Raw genomic sequence first — 16,997 nt, 5'->3', positions numbered from 1 at the left:
AAAAGCAGAGATTAATGAAATTACTAACAATACTACAGAAAAAAAAATCAATGAAACCAAAAACTTGGTTCTTTACTAAGATCAATAAAATTGACAAACCTCTACCAAGACTGACAAAACTAAAGGCAAGTAATAGCTTCTGTGGTCTTACTTTGAAGAACTTTGGTCAAACCCTATTTGTAGTACTACTGTAACTCATTTTAAAAGTGATGGGAATAAATTCAGTGTGTCCAGCCTAAGATGATGAAGGCGCTGGAAATCATGTCACATGAAAAACGACTTGGGGGCACCTAGGTGGGTCAGTCAGTTAAGCGTCCAACTCTTGGTTTCAATTCAAGTCATGATCTCACGGTTCGGGAGTTCAAGCCCCACATTGGGACTGTCAGTGCACAGCCTGCTTGGGATTCTCTCTCTCTTCCTCTTCCTGCCCCTCCCACTCACTTTGTCTCTCTCTCTCCTTCTCTCTCAGAATAAACTTAAAAAACAAAACAAACAAAAAACATGCTTGAATTTACATGCCAGAGAAGGGAATACTAAAAAAGAAGAATTGTTCAAAAGAACAATGTTCAAATATCTACAGTGCTATCACAGGAAGCACAGCTATCGCTTACAAAGCAATGCCAGGGAAAAAGGGTATAAATTATACCAAGGCAGATACTAGATCAATGTAAGAAAGAGAATTTTTATCAGAGCTAGCTGACAGTGAAATGGGTTGCTTCATAAAGCAGGAAGCTTTTCACTATTCAGTCTGAGTGAATATGTTATCAGGATTTCCACATACGAGAATGTGGAGGTAACCCTCAAGAACTTTTAAGTATTTGATTACTAGGTCTCCTTAATAAAACATTAAGTAGATTTAAGCATTCAGTAATTTAAAGTTGCTTCATCAATCTACAATTATACTACGCCAACATAAAGAATCATAACTGTAGCCTTCATTTTGGTAAGGCCTCATAAATATAATTGTTTAATTAAAAAAGTATGCATTCTCAGGCTCAAAATGGAAATTACAAACTAATAGCAATGCTAACAATTCTAAATTCATTGTTAAAATGTATCAAATAAGATTTACATATTTTGGAGGCTCTATATTAAGTACTTGCACAAAACTATAATTGTTAACTTACAGTGTACACTAACTATATTGTTTCCCTGTAAAACAAAACGGTAATTTGCATGGTAAAAAGAAGTGTCTATAATCTCTTTTACTACTCCTAGAAGCAGAGAATGAAGCTAAATGCTTACATCTAATCTGGTCTGATGTTGCTTAGTCATCTGATCTTGAACCTTCAGTCTTCGAAGAAGTTCTTTGAAACCCACCATGGGTACCGGAATTAACCTGAAGAAATCCAACTGGTTAATTTTCATACCTTAAGCCTTTTACTGTTATTACAAAGTATAAGAAATTAGGGTTTTCATAATAACATCCACATAATTTAACAATACATTTCTAGGGTTCAAAGGCAGATCAAGGACTATGAAATCAATCATGTTAAATCACAATGATTTTATTCAACCTCCTCATTTTATTTTACAAATGAGGAAATAAAGTTCGGTCAGAAGTTGTATTTTTAAAAGCAAGTATAATTAGGGGACTGGTACTCAGATTTCAATGTTTACACTACACTACACTGCCTTACCAGTGAACATTCTTTAAAAAGCAATGAAACTGAAATTCAACTCAAAGGTAAGAATTGTAATTAATAGTTGGTATCTGTTGGCTTCCCTAGTAGCAAATATTAGTTTTTATATGAAAACAAGATGAAGATATACTTACTTTTCAGAATCAGGGTTATCCACCTTGGCTTGTTCCCAAATAATAGGATCAACACCTACCAAAAAGACAAATATTTTTTTCTGGAAAAACAAAACAAACAAAAAAACCAAAAACCAAAAACACAAAACCAAAATCAAAAAAATAAAAACTATTCTCCATTTTCATATTTGTATGGGAAAGGCCTTCCTAAAAGTAAGACAAAAAACTCAAAAGCTGTGATAAAAAATGACTCTCAAATATAACCATTACAAAAATGAAAATATTTGTAGGATAAAGCTTAAAAAAATATTATAGATTGAAAGAAAATACCTACAACCTATAGGAAAATAGATTACCCTCCAGAATATAGAAAGAGTTCCTATAAATCAGAAAGGAAGACAAAAACATCTAACAGAAAATGGACAGGGTTGTCCAGGTGGCTCAGTCAGTTGAGCGTACAACTCTTGATTTTAGCTCAGGTCATGATCTTATGGTTGGTGGGATTGAGCCCCACAGTGGGCTCCAGGCTATGAGTGGGAGCCTGTTTGGGATTCTCTTTCTCCCCCTCTCTCTGCCCATTCCCCACTTGCACACATGCTCACTCTCTCAAAATAAACATAAAAAAAAATGGGTAAAGGACATGAATAGGTAATTCATAAAAGATACAAACATGTGGCTAATAAACATACAAAAAGATGTTTTACTTAGTAAAACATACTTTGTTACTTAGTAATCAATTTTATTTAGCTTTAATTTTACTGTATCAGGGAAATACAAATCAAAGTAAGTATTAAGTTTTTCCAATCAGAGTGGCAAAATTAAAAAGACTGACAACCTCCACTGTAGGCAAAAATAAATAAAAATGAGAAAATATTAGAAAAATTAAAAATGAGAAGAAACACCTTTGTGTTATGTGTACAACTTTCTTTGACGAGCAATTTGTATCTAACAATACATAAAATATACACAATCTTGACTCAAAAATTTCATTACCAGGGATCTATTCTAAAAAAATACAGATCCACATGTTCTAAGACATATTTACAAGGATGTTAATATCATAAAAAAAGGTGGAAATGACTTAGAAGTGAAGTACGGTACATCCGTGGTATTCCATGTAGATTTTAAAAAGAATATTTTCATGTACTAACATGGAAAGTGCTAAGAAATACTGTAACTGAAAAGGCAAGTTGCAGTAAATGTACAGTGCAGAATCCCTTTTTTTTTTAGCACTTCCATGTACATACACATGTACAACAAATTATTAATAGTAGCTGTTTCTGTGGAAAGGAGATAAAGAGGATCTGTCATATAGGCCATATACTCAATTTAGTTATGCTATCTACTATCTTTTATGGTGAGAACACATATTTTACTTGAATACTCAGAACAACAAATAAGCTAGAAAAAAATAAAAATATTAAAAGTGAATTACCTTTGGGTAGCTTATGGACTATTTTTCTTTAGTTCAACATTTCCCAAAATTTCTAACAAACACATTAACCATGATAAAAAAAAAAAGCTAACCGACAATGAATTAGTACAATGAAAACATTCAAAACTATGTCCCAAAATAGCAGACATGATACACACTGATTTTATTAATAACCAACTACTATCGCCTAAAATAGAGGAAGCATATATATTTCTAAATCTATCATTTCCTCAACTCTTGTGATTCTAAAACATACCAGCAGGAGGATTCTGTAAAAGTTGTTTGATCTGTGCTGGAGAAAGTTCTGTTCTAGTCATAGAAAGGGTTACACCAAGTTGCTGCAACTGTGTTTTTATATTAGTTTGTTCAAAATGGGCATATAGTGTTGTAGCTGGAACTCTTCTTGAAGTACCATTTGGAGAACGCTCAACAACATAAATGACAACTTCCGTCCTGGGGGAAAAATAATTAAGTTATAAAACAGCACACAACTCATAGCTCCAAATATCACTACAGCATGTGATTTTAGAAAGGTGCTACTTGAATTCAAAGATCGTTGTTTTACAAGAGAATTAAAATAGCATTTTCTTAAATCTTGGAAAATAAGGAACCCTTACTTCACAAGTTCACCTCTAAATCAACCTAAATGATAAAGTTAAAATGAGACAGACATATATTTGTAAAAGGTTTGCTTAGCTGCAAAGTCCTATATCTTCCAGAATTGAGAAGTACTTAGGAGATTCTGTTGAAGCTTATCTGATCTCAGTTATTATATCTCACTGATAATAATTCTTCTAACCCAAAATATCCTCAAGTAAATGTTTTCGCCAGTAAGTATGAAAATTATATAGAAGAAAAGGGAAGGGAAGTCAGTCATATTTAGCCATGAATGGACATGAATAGTAATCACACTTCCCAGTAACATCTTTGTGGGCATACAGCCATGATTAATGTTTCTTCCTGTTTCTGAATGGAAAATCTAAGGAATTATTAGCATCCTGTGGGTTAAGAACTCCAAGATTAAGAAAAAAGTTTTTAAACAAATGTTGCTGTCAATACTGAATGGTCACTAGCTGAGAAATAACATTCTGCTCTAAGATTTAATTTGCGTTTTATCAACAAAAACACTGTTGATCACTCTTTCTGGACCCAGGCACACAGAAATAAACAGTACATTTAATGTATACTTACTGATCATCTGGCAGTGTTTTAATACCCTCTATATTTACAGTAAGGGTCTGGTTTCCTCCCAAAACTTTATGCAATGATTCTACCAACTGCTGTTGCTGGCTTCGAATATCTGTTTCTTTTTTGTTGAAAACTAAAACCACTAGCCCATCTTCGTCTTTATTATTGGGCATACAACTATAACCTACTGCCTGTAGAATGACAAAATAAACAATATCAAAAATATGTAGATTTTAAATCAGAAGTTTAGTATCTTAAATATCTGCCTAAACAAGGAAAACAGCTTAATGTCTGCTAAAGAAGGAAATAATGATTCTTCCCACCACTCTGTGCCCTATAGCATCACACAATTATGAAAAGAAACTATTTTAACCAAAAATATAAACTTAAAGTGAAATTTAAATTTCCTCTCCCAACAGAGTAACCAAATAGCTTTCTCCTCTGAAAAACTTTGATATTTGTTATCGTTGGGTGTTTCTGAACTCTGATGAAACAATTCTGCATGTAACTGTAAAAGTAACTGCAAAAGTCATGGACCAAGATCTAATTTATTTTACTATATACTTACAGGATCTTAAACTAAGTTTTAGATATATAAAAAAATGACTTACTGAATATAAATACTTCTAAAGTAGAATAACACTGTCAAATTTAAAAATATTATAAGGACTATCTACCTCATTTTATAGTTTCATGTAACACAAAACTTTATGAAGCATGTTAGTTTTTAATATAATATTAAATATGACAAACCATGGCTTTCTAAGCACTCTTTTAGATAGAAGTCTTCTCTTTGGTCACCACTTATGCAACTCTAAAAAAAAATTTAAAAATGGGGCTCAGTTGGTTAAGCATCTGACTTCGGCTCAGGTCATGTTCTCGAGGTTCACGGGTTCGTGCCCCACGTTAGGGTCTGTGCTGGCAGCTTGGAGCCTGGAGCCTGCTTCGGATTCTGTTTCTCCCTCTCTATCTGCCCCTCCCTTGCTCATGCTCTGTCTCTCTCTCAAAAATAAAAATAAACACTAAAAAAAATTTTTTTTAATTTAAATTCATTCTACACTAGTTTGCATTTTACCATATGTATGTTATACATCAGATTTTAAAAAATGTCCACTGTATAGCTCTCACTAAACAAAAGTATTAAAATTTCAACTATAAACACTCAAAAACTTTTTGTTAAAGTGATAAGATAAAGAGATGTTCTTTAATAAGGTATGCTAGTCACTTTTTGTTGTTTAACCATGTTCAAAGGGTCTGATCCTCAGCCTTGCAGCTCCAAACAAGGGCTTATGTACATATTGATTAGTGATTGACATAAGCAGCAAAAAGTGGGTTTGTTTGGTTTTTTGTCAAAGTGGCTGAAGTATAAACTGGATTGCAATACATTAATTTGTTATGAAAAATACACCATCAAGTTGACCTAAATACTCTCACTAGCTGATGAAACAGAATCTCTGAGAAGTTAAATTCAAATGAAAAGGTTGTTTGGTAGGCAAGGAATCAGAAAGAAAATAGACTACACTGTTTCAATGGCTTTAGCATCCAGCTGTAATAGTGCCAAGAGAATTATACATGCCAAACAGAACATCTACTTCTGTCTGCTGGTTAGGGTGTACTTTCCTGGACAGTGTTGGATGAATACCACTAAATTCTAATTTTGGGTCTCCCTTTATAGATGCCAAGCAGACCACTCCCCTTCTGTTAACACTTCTTCCTCAGTTTTAAGTTATATTCTAATCACATCTTCCTTCAGTCATATTCTGGTCACCTTCAATCACATATATGTAAGAAATCACTTCATTTTAATAACTTCTATATTTTTAAAGCAAAAGCATAACTGTACCGTGTTCAAGGAGTGCTAAAAACCAAGCAATTGTTTTCTTGGTATTATTTTAATCCAAACACTACATTCTCTTACACACACTCTTCAAGTAAGGATCAAAAGAAGTACTAATACCTTAAATCGGCAAAAGGGATTTTCTTGTGTGAATTCCACTGGTGGAATGTTGTTGTTGAAATATCCTTTTCCTGTTCCCCAAAAGGCCTGCAGCTGATTCCATTTTGCCAAAATAGCATCTCTCTCATCTCCCAACAGTGTTGGAGCAGAAAGAGCACTTGCAGTATTTATCAGTTGGTTGGACTGGGTAGGAGCTTGTGTAGGCTGACTGAAGAGACCACCTAATGCTAAAAGTGTACCCCATAATTAGTATTTCAAGAGAAAAAATCAATTCAGAACCTAGATATGGTAGGCAGAATAATACCCCCCACAACCTCCCCCACTCCCACAATGTCCACATCCTAATCCCCAGAACCTATGTTACCTTACACAGCAAAAGAAACTTTGCAGATGTGATTAAATTTAGAGACTGAGTTGAGATTATCCCAGATTATCAGAGTGGGCTCAACACAATCATGAAGGTTCTAAAGAGGGAAGTGTGAGGTCAGAGTCAAAGTGAGGTCTGAAGATGGAGGAAGGGACTATAAGCCAAGAAATGGAGAGAAAGACTAGAAGCTGGACAAGGCAAGGGGATGGATACTCCCCTGGAGCCTGAAGAAGTAACACAGGGTTTATGTACATAAATTGCCTTACTACCACCTTGATTTTAGGCCAATGAAACCCATTTCTCAATCTCTGATCTCTAGAACTGTGAACTGTGTTGTTTTAAGCCACTAAGTCTGTGATACTTTGTTATGGCAACATTAGGAAACTAATATACTAGGACAATCCTTACAATGTTAACTTGCTTTTCTAATGATTATCTTCTTCATACAAGTAATTCCATTACCAGTATACAAGGTGGATCCATATAAGACCCACACCAAAAAAAAAAAAAAAAAAAAAAAAGATAAAAGAAAGAATGCATACGGATATGAAATGGAAAAGTAAAGTTTGTGAAGTTGTGGAATTGTTTTTTAAACCTTTATTACTATTAAATGTGTATAATAAACACAAATTGGAGGAAACAAGCAGCAAGAATAATTATATCAGTGTTTTATCAGTATCAACTTAATCACTTTTCCTTCTCTCATAACAAAGAAATATATAACAAAAAGAACAAATGAACTAATCATCAAGATTCTAAACTAAAAGCTTTAACAGGTCATGGGGCGCCTGGGTGGCTCAGTTGGTTGGTTAACTGTCCGAGTCTTGATCTCGGCTCAGGTCAAGATCTCACGGGTTTGTGAGTTTGAGCTCCATATCAGGCTATGCACTGTCAGTGCGGGGCCTGCTTGGGATTCTCTCTCTCCCGTCTCCTCTGTCACTCCCCTGCTCATGTGCTCTCTCTCAGAATAAATTAAAAAACTTAAAAAAAAAATTTTTTTTTTTAAAGCTTTAGCAGGTTGTATAGCTTTGGGTAGGTCACTTAACCTCTCTGGGCTACAATTTCTCCAACAAAATGGGTGAAGTTGTTAGATCAGATCAATATTTCCAAAGTGGGAGACAAATATCCCCAGAACATGAAATTATAGCTATCAGGCAACAGCTGAGTCACTAAATGGACTAATTCACCTAACAAAAAAATATCTTTTAATTATCTCATAATACATTTTATTTTTTTTAATCAATCAAGAAGAATTTATTGAGTGTCCGTAATATGCTCACCACTAGGCACTAGATGTGGCAAAGATTGTTGCTTGCCCTATATTTACTTTTCCTTGTTTTTATTAATTTTTTTTCAATATATGAAATTTATTGTCAAATTGGTTTCCATACAACACCCAGTGCTCATCCCAAAAGGTGCCTTCCTCAATACCCATCACCCACCCTCCCCTCCCTCCCACCTCCCTTCAACCCTCAGTTTGTTCTCAGTTTTTAAGAGTCTCTTATGCTTTGGCTCTCTCCTACTCTAACCTCTTTTTTTTTTTCCTTTCCCTCCCCCATGGGTTTCTGTTAAGTTTCTCAGGATCTACATAAGAGTGAAAACGTATGGTATCTGTCTTTCTCTGTTCTCATAATACATTTTAAAAAGTCTAGGTTGGGTGCCAGTATGCCTTTAATGCCTCACATCTGCTTATCTCACTTTCTATCAAAGAACAAGTCTAGGAGCACCTAGTCTGGGTGGCTCAGTTGGGTGAGCATCCAACTCTTGGTTTAGGCTCAGGTCATAATCTCACAATTTGTGAGTTTGAGCCCTACATCAGGCTCTGTGCTGACAGCAGCGAGCCCAACACGGGACTCGAACTCACGAACCATGAGATCATGACCTGAGTCGAAGTCGGGCACTTAATCAACTTATCCACCCAGATGCCCCTAAAGAAAATTCTTAATAACACAAATGGTAAGTAGGTAAGAGAAAAATCATGAAAATATTACCAAAATGATCTGAGTTTTAGGGCCACTATATTAGATGATAGTTAAGTTTCTTTCAGGTCTAAAGATTTTAAGTACCATATGGTCACTGGGGCTTCTACAGGGCTAGAGAGGGGCTACTATTACCCCCCTAGATGAATAGTATAAATTCCCAAATGGGCACATATAAACACTGTAAAGAACTGGACTAGAAGCCACAAGACTTGAATCCTGGTATTATAAGCTCAATATTTATTGTATTTATTGTAGCCTTGGCTAAGAAATTCCTAGGTTTTTTCTCAACTTTTTTTTTTTAATGTTTATTTATTATTTTTGAGACAGAGAGAGACAGAGCATGAACGGGGGAGGGTCAGAGAGAGGGAGACACAGAATCTGAAACAGGCTCCAGGCTCTGAGCTGTCAGCACAGAGCCCGACATGGGGCTCGAACTCACGGACCACGAGATCATGACCTGAGCCAAAGTCGGCTGCTTAACCGACTGAGCCACCCAGGCACCCCAATCTCCTCAACTTTTAAATGAGATAAACTATGATCTGTACTGATTCATTTAGCTGCCTTTTTACATTTCACACTAGATTACAACCACACTAGTCTACTCAGAGTTCACTTGCTGGAAGGCACTTAGGAACTCAAATTATAAAGTTCAATACATTCTTTCCAACCCCTTAGCATTATTAGACCTCTCATACCTCTCTACCTTCTCAGCGTCCTCATGCTGTAGATTGTTCCTTTAGCTCCCAAAGAAAATCTTCAACTTTCACTGAACACACATCCTCCTAGGAAATGCTCTTCTCCCTTAGATTTCCTCACAATACATAGTCTCTTCTGGTTTTATCTTTGATAACATACGTTCATTCACTCATTCAACAAGTATTTACTGAGTATCCCCTAAATGTTAGACACAGAGCTAAATACTAAGGACAGAATGGTAAACAAACTCAGCACATCAAACAAATATTTACAATTGTGGTAAGTTCCTTAGAGAAATACAGAGGCTATGAGAGTACTGAATGAGGGAGCTAATCAAGTCGGGTCGGGTGGGGGAGGAGGGAGACAAGAGAAGACTGCTCCATTAGAATTTCACTAAGGCCTAAAGGAAGCAGTCAGCCAAGCCATGAGGTAGGGGCAAAGATGAACAGCATGTGCAAACCTCTGGCAAAAAGGAGGGGGAAGATGAACCAGTGGAAGTAATAAGGAGTACTAAACAATAAGGTAAGAAATAACAGACCAGGGTATTGTTCAAGGGCTCATATTGACCAAAACTGTGATAATTTGAGCATCAAAAAGAATAATGAATGCAACCAACTCAAGCACAGTCAATTTATGAAAACTCATGCATTCAGAATTACAGTTTTTAAAAGTAAAGATCAAAAACTTAAAATTCAATTCCTTGGACACCACTGGAAATAATCAGGCCAACAACAACTTCTTATAAAAACTGTCAATTGAAAAGAATTTTTAGGGGCGCCTAGGTGGCTCAGTCAGCTGGACATCTGACTCTTGATTTCAGCTCAGGTCATGGGATACAGCCCTGTGTTGGACTCTGCACTGAGCGTGTAGCCTGCTTAAGATTCTCCCCCACTCTCCCTCTGCCCTTCCCCTCCACTCGCACTCTCTCTCTAAAATAAAAAAAATTAAAGAAAAAATTTTTAGCCTACTCTTCCTATACAAATTCTATTTCAGGGTGACCAAACAGTCACCTGGGGGGAGAAAACCTTTGTTTCCCAGACGAATTTTAGTGTGGAAGGGAGGGCAGAAATGGGAGATCACCATTTTGCAACTCCTAATAAAATAACTGACTGAGGCAATGATCATCAATGAATGAAACCATTAGGTTAAAGACTGATGAGGAACTTTACAAGACAGATTGGCTGTCACAACCTGAACCCAAAGATCAATCTTAGCATCACCAAAAGAGGGAAAAAAACTTTCAATGTGATATAGTATGAAGCATGTAGCACAACTGGCAAAGTATCTGTGCCAAAAAGTCAAACTTGAATATAAAGTACCTAAAGCTAACTTCATTAACCAGAAAAGTGGGGGATAAAGTTAAATGATACTACAAGGATACGAATCTAGAATGGGGGACATTTCATAGGACAAGTGGCCCAGTTTCTCCAACAATTCATGAAGGGGGTAAAAAGGAGCAAGGGAACACTCTATACTGAAAAGAAACTTGAGACACAACAAGAAAATAAATGTGGAGACCTTGTTTGGATCACTATTTGAGTAAACCAGCTGAAGAAAACTTCAATGAAACATAAATGGAAATGTGATTAAGAACTAGGTATTAGAGGATACCAAGGAATTATTAATAGCAAGTTGGAGTGATGCCCATATTTTTAAAGAGAGAAGCATAGTAAAGTGACAGTGAGGGGACGTATTGGGATTTGCTTTAAAACACTTCAGCAATCTGGGGCGCGTCAGTGGCTCAGTTGGTTAATGTTGGACTCTGGATTTCGGTTCAGGTCATGATCTCATAGTTGATGAGATGAGCTCCATGTTGGGCTCTGTGCTGTCAATGCAGAGCCTGCCTCAGACTCTCTTAGCCTTTCCCCCGCTTGTGTGTGTGCTCTCTCTGTCTCAAAATAAATAAACATAAAAACAAAATAGAAACTTCGTAGAATTACCAGGCAGTGCTGAGGCCCCAACTTAGGTCAGCGATTAGGAATTTAGTGGTACTGGGGCGCCTGGGTGGCTCAGTCGGTTAAGTGTCCAACTTCAGCAGAGATCATGATCTCATGGTTCCTGAGTTCTAGTCCCACATTGGGCTCTATGCTGACAGCTCAGAGCCTGGAGCCTGCTTTGGGATTCTGTATCTCCTCTCTCTGCCCCTCTCCTGCTTGCGCTCTCTTTCTCTCAAAAATAAACAAACATTAAAAAAAAATTAACGGGGAGCCTGGGCGGCTCAGTCCATTGAGCGTCCGACTTCAGCTCAGGTCACAAACTTGCGTTCATGGGTTCAAGCCCCGCATCGGGCTCTGTGCTGAAAGCTTATAGCCTAGAGCCTGCTTTGGATTCTGTGTCTCCCTCTTTCTGTCCCTTCCTTGCTCATGGTCTCTCTGTTTCTCAAAAAATAAAATAACATGTTAAAAAAAAAAAAAGAATTTAGAGATACTATTTAATCCTTTGTATTATGTGATTTTCTCAAGCAGTATCTAGACAGACAGTTGGGCTTACACCAGCTTGGATTTTTTTCCCCCTCAGGCACATAATACAATGACGAAGAAGTTTAGCATACTGACAATCAGTGACTGAAATGGCAGGCTATGGAATCTAAGCTAATTAGAGAGTATAGACAAGAAGCTGATGGAAGAATAGAAAATGGTCTAAACGAAAATGTCACTGTCTAAAGGTCCTAATGAGGTCTAGGAATAGCTACACTGGAAGTAGTTAAAAAGGCAGGCTAAAAGAATAGGTTGTGGGATGTTCACATTAGTGATTTTGAACATTTTCAGATGTTGCCAAGGTCCAGGGTAAAAATTATGGTTTAAGTGAAATGGAAGAAGTCTCTGGAATAAAAGTTAGATGGCATGGCTATCTCAGTATATAGCCATGTGATGTTTAAATAACCCAGACAGAAGTTGAAAAGAAAAGCAAAACTGAGAGCCAGTTGCCAAAGTTTTCATTGAATAAGAGGTACTGTCCAGGAAGTCAGCAGGTAACTGAAATTAAACACATCTCAGATGGAACAGCCAGACAGCAAGCACCTCATACAAGCGGGGGTTTGAAAAGTAAGGCAACAGCTCCATAATCTTTGCAGATTAAGCTCAAAACTCCTTACAGCAGGTCCCAAATTCATCATGCTATGCCATACACTGATGCTTCTGTCAGTTACCCCTCTACATGGAATACCCTTTCCTGACTTTATCCAACTAATTCTTTCAAGACTCAGCTCTTCCTCTGTATTCCATAGTACCTTGTAGGGGTCTGTTTTAGTGCTTTCAAACATATGTGTATTTTTTATAACTTGGAGTTTATTATTCTAATTAAATGCTCATTATTCTACCTCCCTGTAGACTATAAGCAGGGACTGTGGCTTTCAACCTTATATACCCGATGCCTGACATACAAACATACAGTCAGTAAGTGGCTGCTACATAACTGAATAAGCCCCTTTCATTATACAAATGAATAGCACCAAATTCAACTTCCCATTTTTCCTAACCAAAGCAAGTTTAACTACAGTAACAAATAGTTGGAGAGATATTATTTTAAAGAAAATTTCAAAAGAAAAAACTTCACTTTCCCTTTCTTCTCCCAAAGTACTTGGATTTCCAACAAACTTTCTATTTTTGCAGGAAGATAACAGAAAAGAGGAATGATTAGAATACTAGAAAGAATTCTGAGACTATTATTATCTTCGTCCTTTTGGCTACACAATTCCTTAAATTTATGTTTAATAACTACTGATCTTGAATAACTTTAGTAGGATGAATTTTAGCCAATCAATCAAGTTACCTAAGAAAAGTGAAGCAAAAGTGATTTAAGAGGTAGAAGACTGGAAAAGTGAAAAGAGCATTACGTAGGAAGTCAAAAAACTCGCATTCGTGTTTCTATACTACTTCCTGGGAGGTATATGGAAAAGTCACAATCCCTCTTCACCTATAAAATGGAAATACCACGAGTACCATTTCATAGGATTCTCGTGAGAATTAAAAAAATTAGCCAATACAAGAGAACCCTGGAACACACTGCCATACCAGATAGTAAGGAAGCTATCAAAAACCAATTCTAGGGATGCGTGGGTGGCTCAGTCGGTTAAGCATCCAACACTTGATTTTGGGTCGGGTCATGATCTCATGGTTCATGGGTTCAAGCCCCGCACTGGGCTCTGTGCTGACAGTGGAGAGCCTGCTTGGGATTCTCACTCTCTCTCCCTCTCTCTGCCCCTCCTCACCATTCTCTCTCAAAATAAATAAATAAACTTTAAAAAACAAATAAATAAAAGACTAATTCTACGTTGTGTCAAAGGACTTGAGAGCCAGTCTGAAGAGGCTTGCATCTTTGGCCAAAGATGCAACATTTAAGCATCAATAAGGATAATAACTGCAACAGATTAAAAAATACAAATATAGGTAGCTGAAATATTTAAGTTCCTAACATTATAAGAAAAATTAATTGGTTTCCTTTAGAGAATGATAGGGAACCAACTCTTTATTTTGAAAACTAATAATGAATATGGGAAAGGATGAACCAGATAGTGGATAAAGTTTCTTGTTATTAAAGTATTCCAACAAATACACGGAAAAGGAATCATAGGGTTGGAATAAATACCATTTTGCAACCCCTAATGAATTAACGGATGGCTGCTGCTTATACAATGAAAAAGAGAGACATTATATACCTCTTGATAAAGTATACAACACTACTGGAGTGCCTGGGTGGCTCAGTCGGTTTAAGCATCCAACTGTTGGTTTTTCTCAGGTCATGATCTCATGGTTGTGGGATCGAGCCCTACACACTGACAGTGTGGAGCCTGCTTGGGATTCTCTATCTCTCTCTGGCCATCACCTACTCACTCTCTCTCTTGAAACAAACGTTAAAAAAAAGGAATACAACACTATCCATAAAGTAGTCTTGAAACCAAACAAAAAACAACTATCAACATACATAAGTGCCTATATCCAACCCAATTTACAAAAAACACAGAAAACAACGAAATATGTTAAACTATACCACAGGAATGCAATCCAGTAGAGTCCTGACTTGAAAAACTCTACAGGAAAAATGGTCTGATTTAACAAATAGGAAAAAGAAAAAAAGGGGGGAGGGCTAACAGGGGAACTTACACAGATTTAAGACACATAAAACTAAACAATACTGTTTACACACTTACGTGACAAAACTGTAAAGAAAAGTAAAGAACAGATCACCATGAAAGACAGGACTATAGCTCCTCTGATTGGGAAATGACTGGGAGGGCAATGTAGAGGGCTTCTCAAGTGGTTGGCCAGGGGCCACCTCCTGACTTAGGTACTGGTTCCAAGGGTGTTCACCTTATTATATATACAATTCATTAAGCTGTACTTTTATGCAGATTTACTTTTGTGTTACTTGTAGCAACAAAAATTTACAGACTGTTACTAAACACAGAAGTTTTATAATCCTCATCCTGCTAATCAGTCTTCTCCCCAGTTGCTATTATATATTGACATGAGAAGTAGCTTTTGGAATCTTGTGGAACATACTGATAAATTTTCAAAAAAAAAAAAAAAAAGGTATCATTAAAGTGTTTTGAACAGTGCACTCGATGTCAGCTATATCTTAGTTTTATATATAAAGTCATATAAAGTAAGATAAAGGCCCCTTATACTTACTAGTTTGCTGTTGCTGCTGCTGTGTATTAAATCCTCCAAATCCCAGTCCAGTTCCCAAACCAGTACCTAAACCAGTACTACTTCCAGTTGTTGTGCCAAAACCAGTACCAAATCCAAACCCTTTGTTCTGAGTACCACCGAAGAGTCCTTTGAAGGAAATATTAAAATTGCATAAGTTAACCAAAAAACCAAGCTCTTAGCTCATTCATTTCTACAAATGGCGTACGATGTCCTCTTACCAGTAGTGCCTGTGTTAGCTGGAGCAGAAAAGCTGAATGCAGAACCAGCTGTTGTAGATGTTGTCCCAAATCCTCCAAACCCAACTAATTAAAAAGGATAAATAAAACAGACAGAATCTTTTATATACATACATTTCTTTTTCAAATTATTTTATGTCATTGCCACATATAGAGACAAAATCTATTGATCTAATTTTTCCTTCCTCTACTTTCAACTTCAATTTTTAAAAAACTATACTACTAATCAAGAAGTCAAATGTTGCAAAAAGTGACTAAGTATTTAAAACAGAAATAGCACAATGCAATACATACTCTTCAACATACCCTTAAGTCACAGCTGAGAAAACATGTTAAGCCTACTAGCATGCTTAACAAACTCTAAAATGACTACGTATATACTTTTAGAGCAGGAGTTGCAAATTCAAATGCCTGTAAGATTTAGGCTGATAACATTAATAAGTGAAATAGACCAGGTGTTTACTGACTGGTAGAACTGTTCAATGTGAACAGTTTTTAAAAATGGAAGCAGTTTCTAAATTCAAGCAGATTATTGCCACAGGAGAAAGGTAGTAATGTTGTTTATTCCCATTCCCCCCCCCCCCCAAACCCGAAGATCTAGATTTTCTCTGTGAAATTTACAGAATTTTAGACCCTAATTAACTAATTAATTTTTTGGAATGAATTCAAATATTTTTAAAGTAGCGTGCTAAACAAATCGTATTAGCAGACTGTGGTGCCAGTTTGAAACTTTGGCTTTGGTGAATTAACTTAGGTTCTATTTTAGCTTCCTTTCTACTTAGTCTTCATGAAAATTTACCAACTTTCCCAAGGAAACATACTGACCTCCCTACAACAAGAATGTGTTTCTTGAAGGAAGAGTGAAGGGGGAAAAACTAGGGAAAGAGAGAACTGGCACAGCCCTCTGGACCAAGTTGGCAACTAACAGATCTACAAATTTCATTTTTAGATTTAAGTTTAGAGATGAAACTCATCTTAACCATATGTAACTTGACATATGGATGGAATGGAATACAGACGAGCTAAAATTGTTTTATGTTTTTTCCCTTATTGTCAGTCTTTCCCTGATTACCAAGGTGATACCAAAAAGACTTTTAAGAAAAATATTTGAACCATCAGTGATCTCGGAGTTATGCCACAGGTTTTCTGGAATTCTAATTTTTAATCTCATATATTTCTAGTATAAGAGACAGGGATTCATGTTATATAAAAGATATAAGGAAAAAACCCAACCCTTTTGATATCATATAATTTTAATTTGGAAAATTACTCACAAATAGACTGCATGTTGCAGCCATAACCAGGTAGGTTCTACTGTAGTATTGCAAACTATAAACATTTTGATAAAAATCCCCTAAAGTACAGAACACTGTTCTCAATCTTTTTCATTATTCTTCACTTCCATAGAAAAACTATGATATATTCTGGATTGGCTACACAATAAAAATATTAGTATCTTATCATGTTTCATAATACCAAAAATGTTTATTCGTAATAGTGGATCTGCAAAGATACAAAACAAGGGTTTCTATCCCTTTGCTGAAGATTCAGTTAATGAACATATATATAAAGTAGTTAAAATACAGTTATATTATCACAACTCAACACTTAACAGTGGTAACTCCAAATGAACATGAAATCAAGCAAATACCAACAAGTTTATTTACTGTTGTTGAATTACAAGCTGGGTAGCTTTGTTCAGAAACACAAATTTCAAAATAATATTGCT

At 36.2% G+C, this 16,997-nt stretch overlaps 1 protein-coding gene across 2 annotated transcripts in view; it reads right to left on the bottom strand.

Moving 5' to 3' along the window:
- The window catches only part of NUP54 (nucleoporin 54), a 30,583-nt gene that overhangs the window by 11,448 nt on the left and 2,138 nt on the right, over positions 1 to 16,997 (bottom strand). For both annotated transcript variants that reach the window (XM_027058583.2, XM_027058589.2), the window contains 7 exons: positions 15,251 to 15,334; positions 15,012 to 15,158; positions 6,337 to 6,563; positions 4,383 to 4,570; positions 3,448 to 3,644; positions 1,778 to 1,832; positions 1,246 to 1,339 (listed from right to left, as the gene is read on the bottom strand). In XM_027058583.2, the coding sequence (XP_026914384.1) occupies positions 1,246 to 1,339; positions 1,778 to 1,832; positions 3,448 to 3,644; positions 4,383 to 4,570; positions 6,337 to 6,563; positions 15,012 to 15,158; positions 15,251 to 15,334 (992 nt within the window). The remainder of the gene's footprint in view (positions 1 to 1,245; positions 1,340 to 1,777; positions 1,833 to 3,447; positions 3,645 to 4,382; positions 4,571 to 6,336; positions 6,564 to 15,011; positions 15,159 to 15,250; positions 15,335 to 16,997) is intronic.

This window comes from Acinonyx jubatus, chromosome B1 (assembly GCF_027475565.1).
Source record: "Acinonyx jubatus isolate Ajub_Pintada_27869175 chromosome B1, VMU_Ajub_asm_v1.0, whole genome shotgun sequence".
In the NCBI taxonomy this organism is placed as follows: Eukaryota; Metazoa; Chordata; class Mammalia; order Carnivora; family Felidae; genus Acinonyx; species Acinonyx jubatus.
Note: the sequence above shows the minus strand (reverse complement) of the source record. Positions and strands in the feature narration are given on the sequence as shown.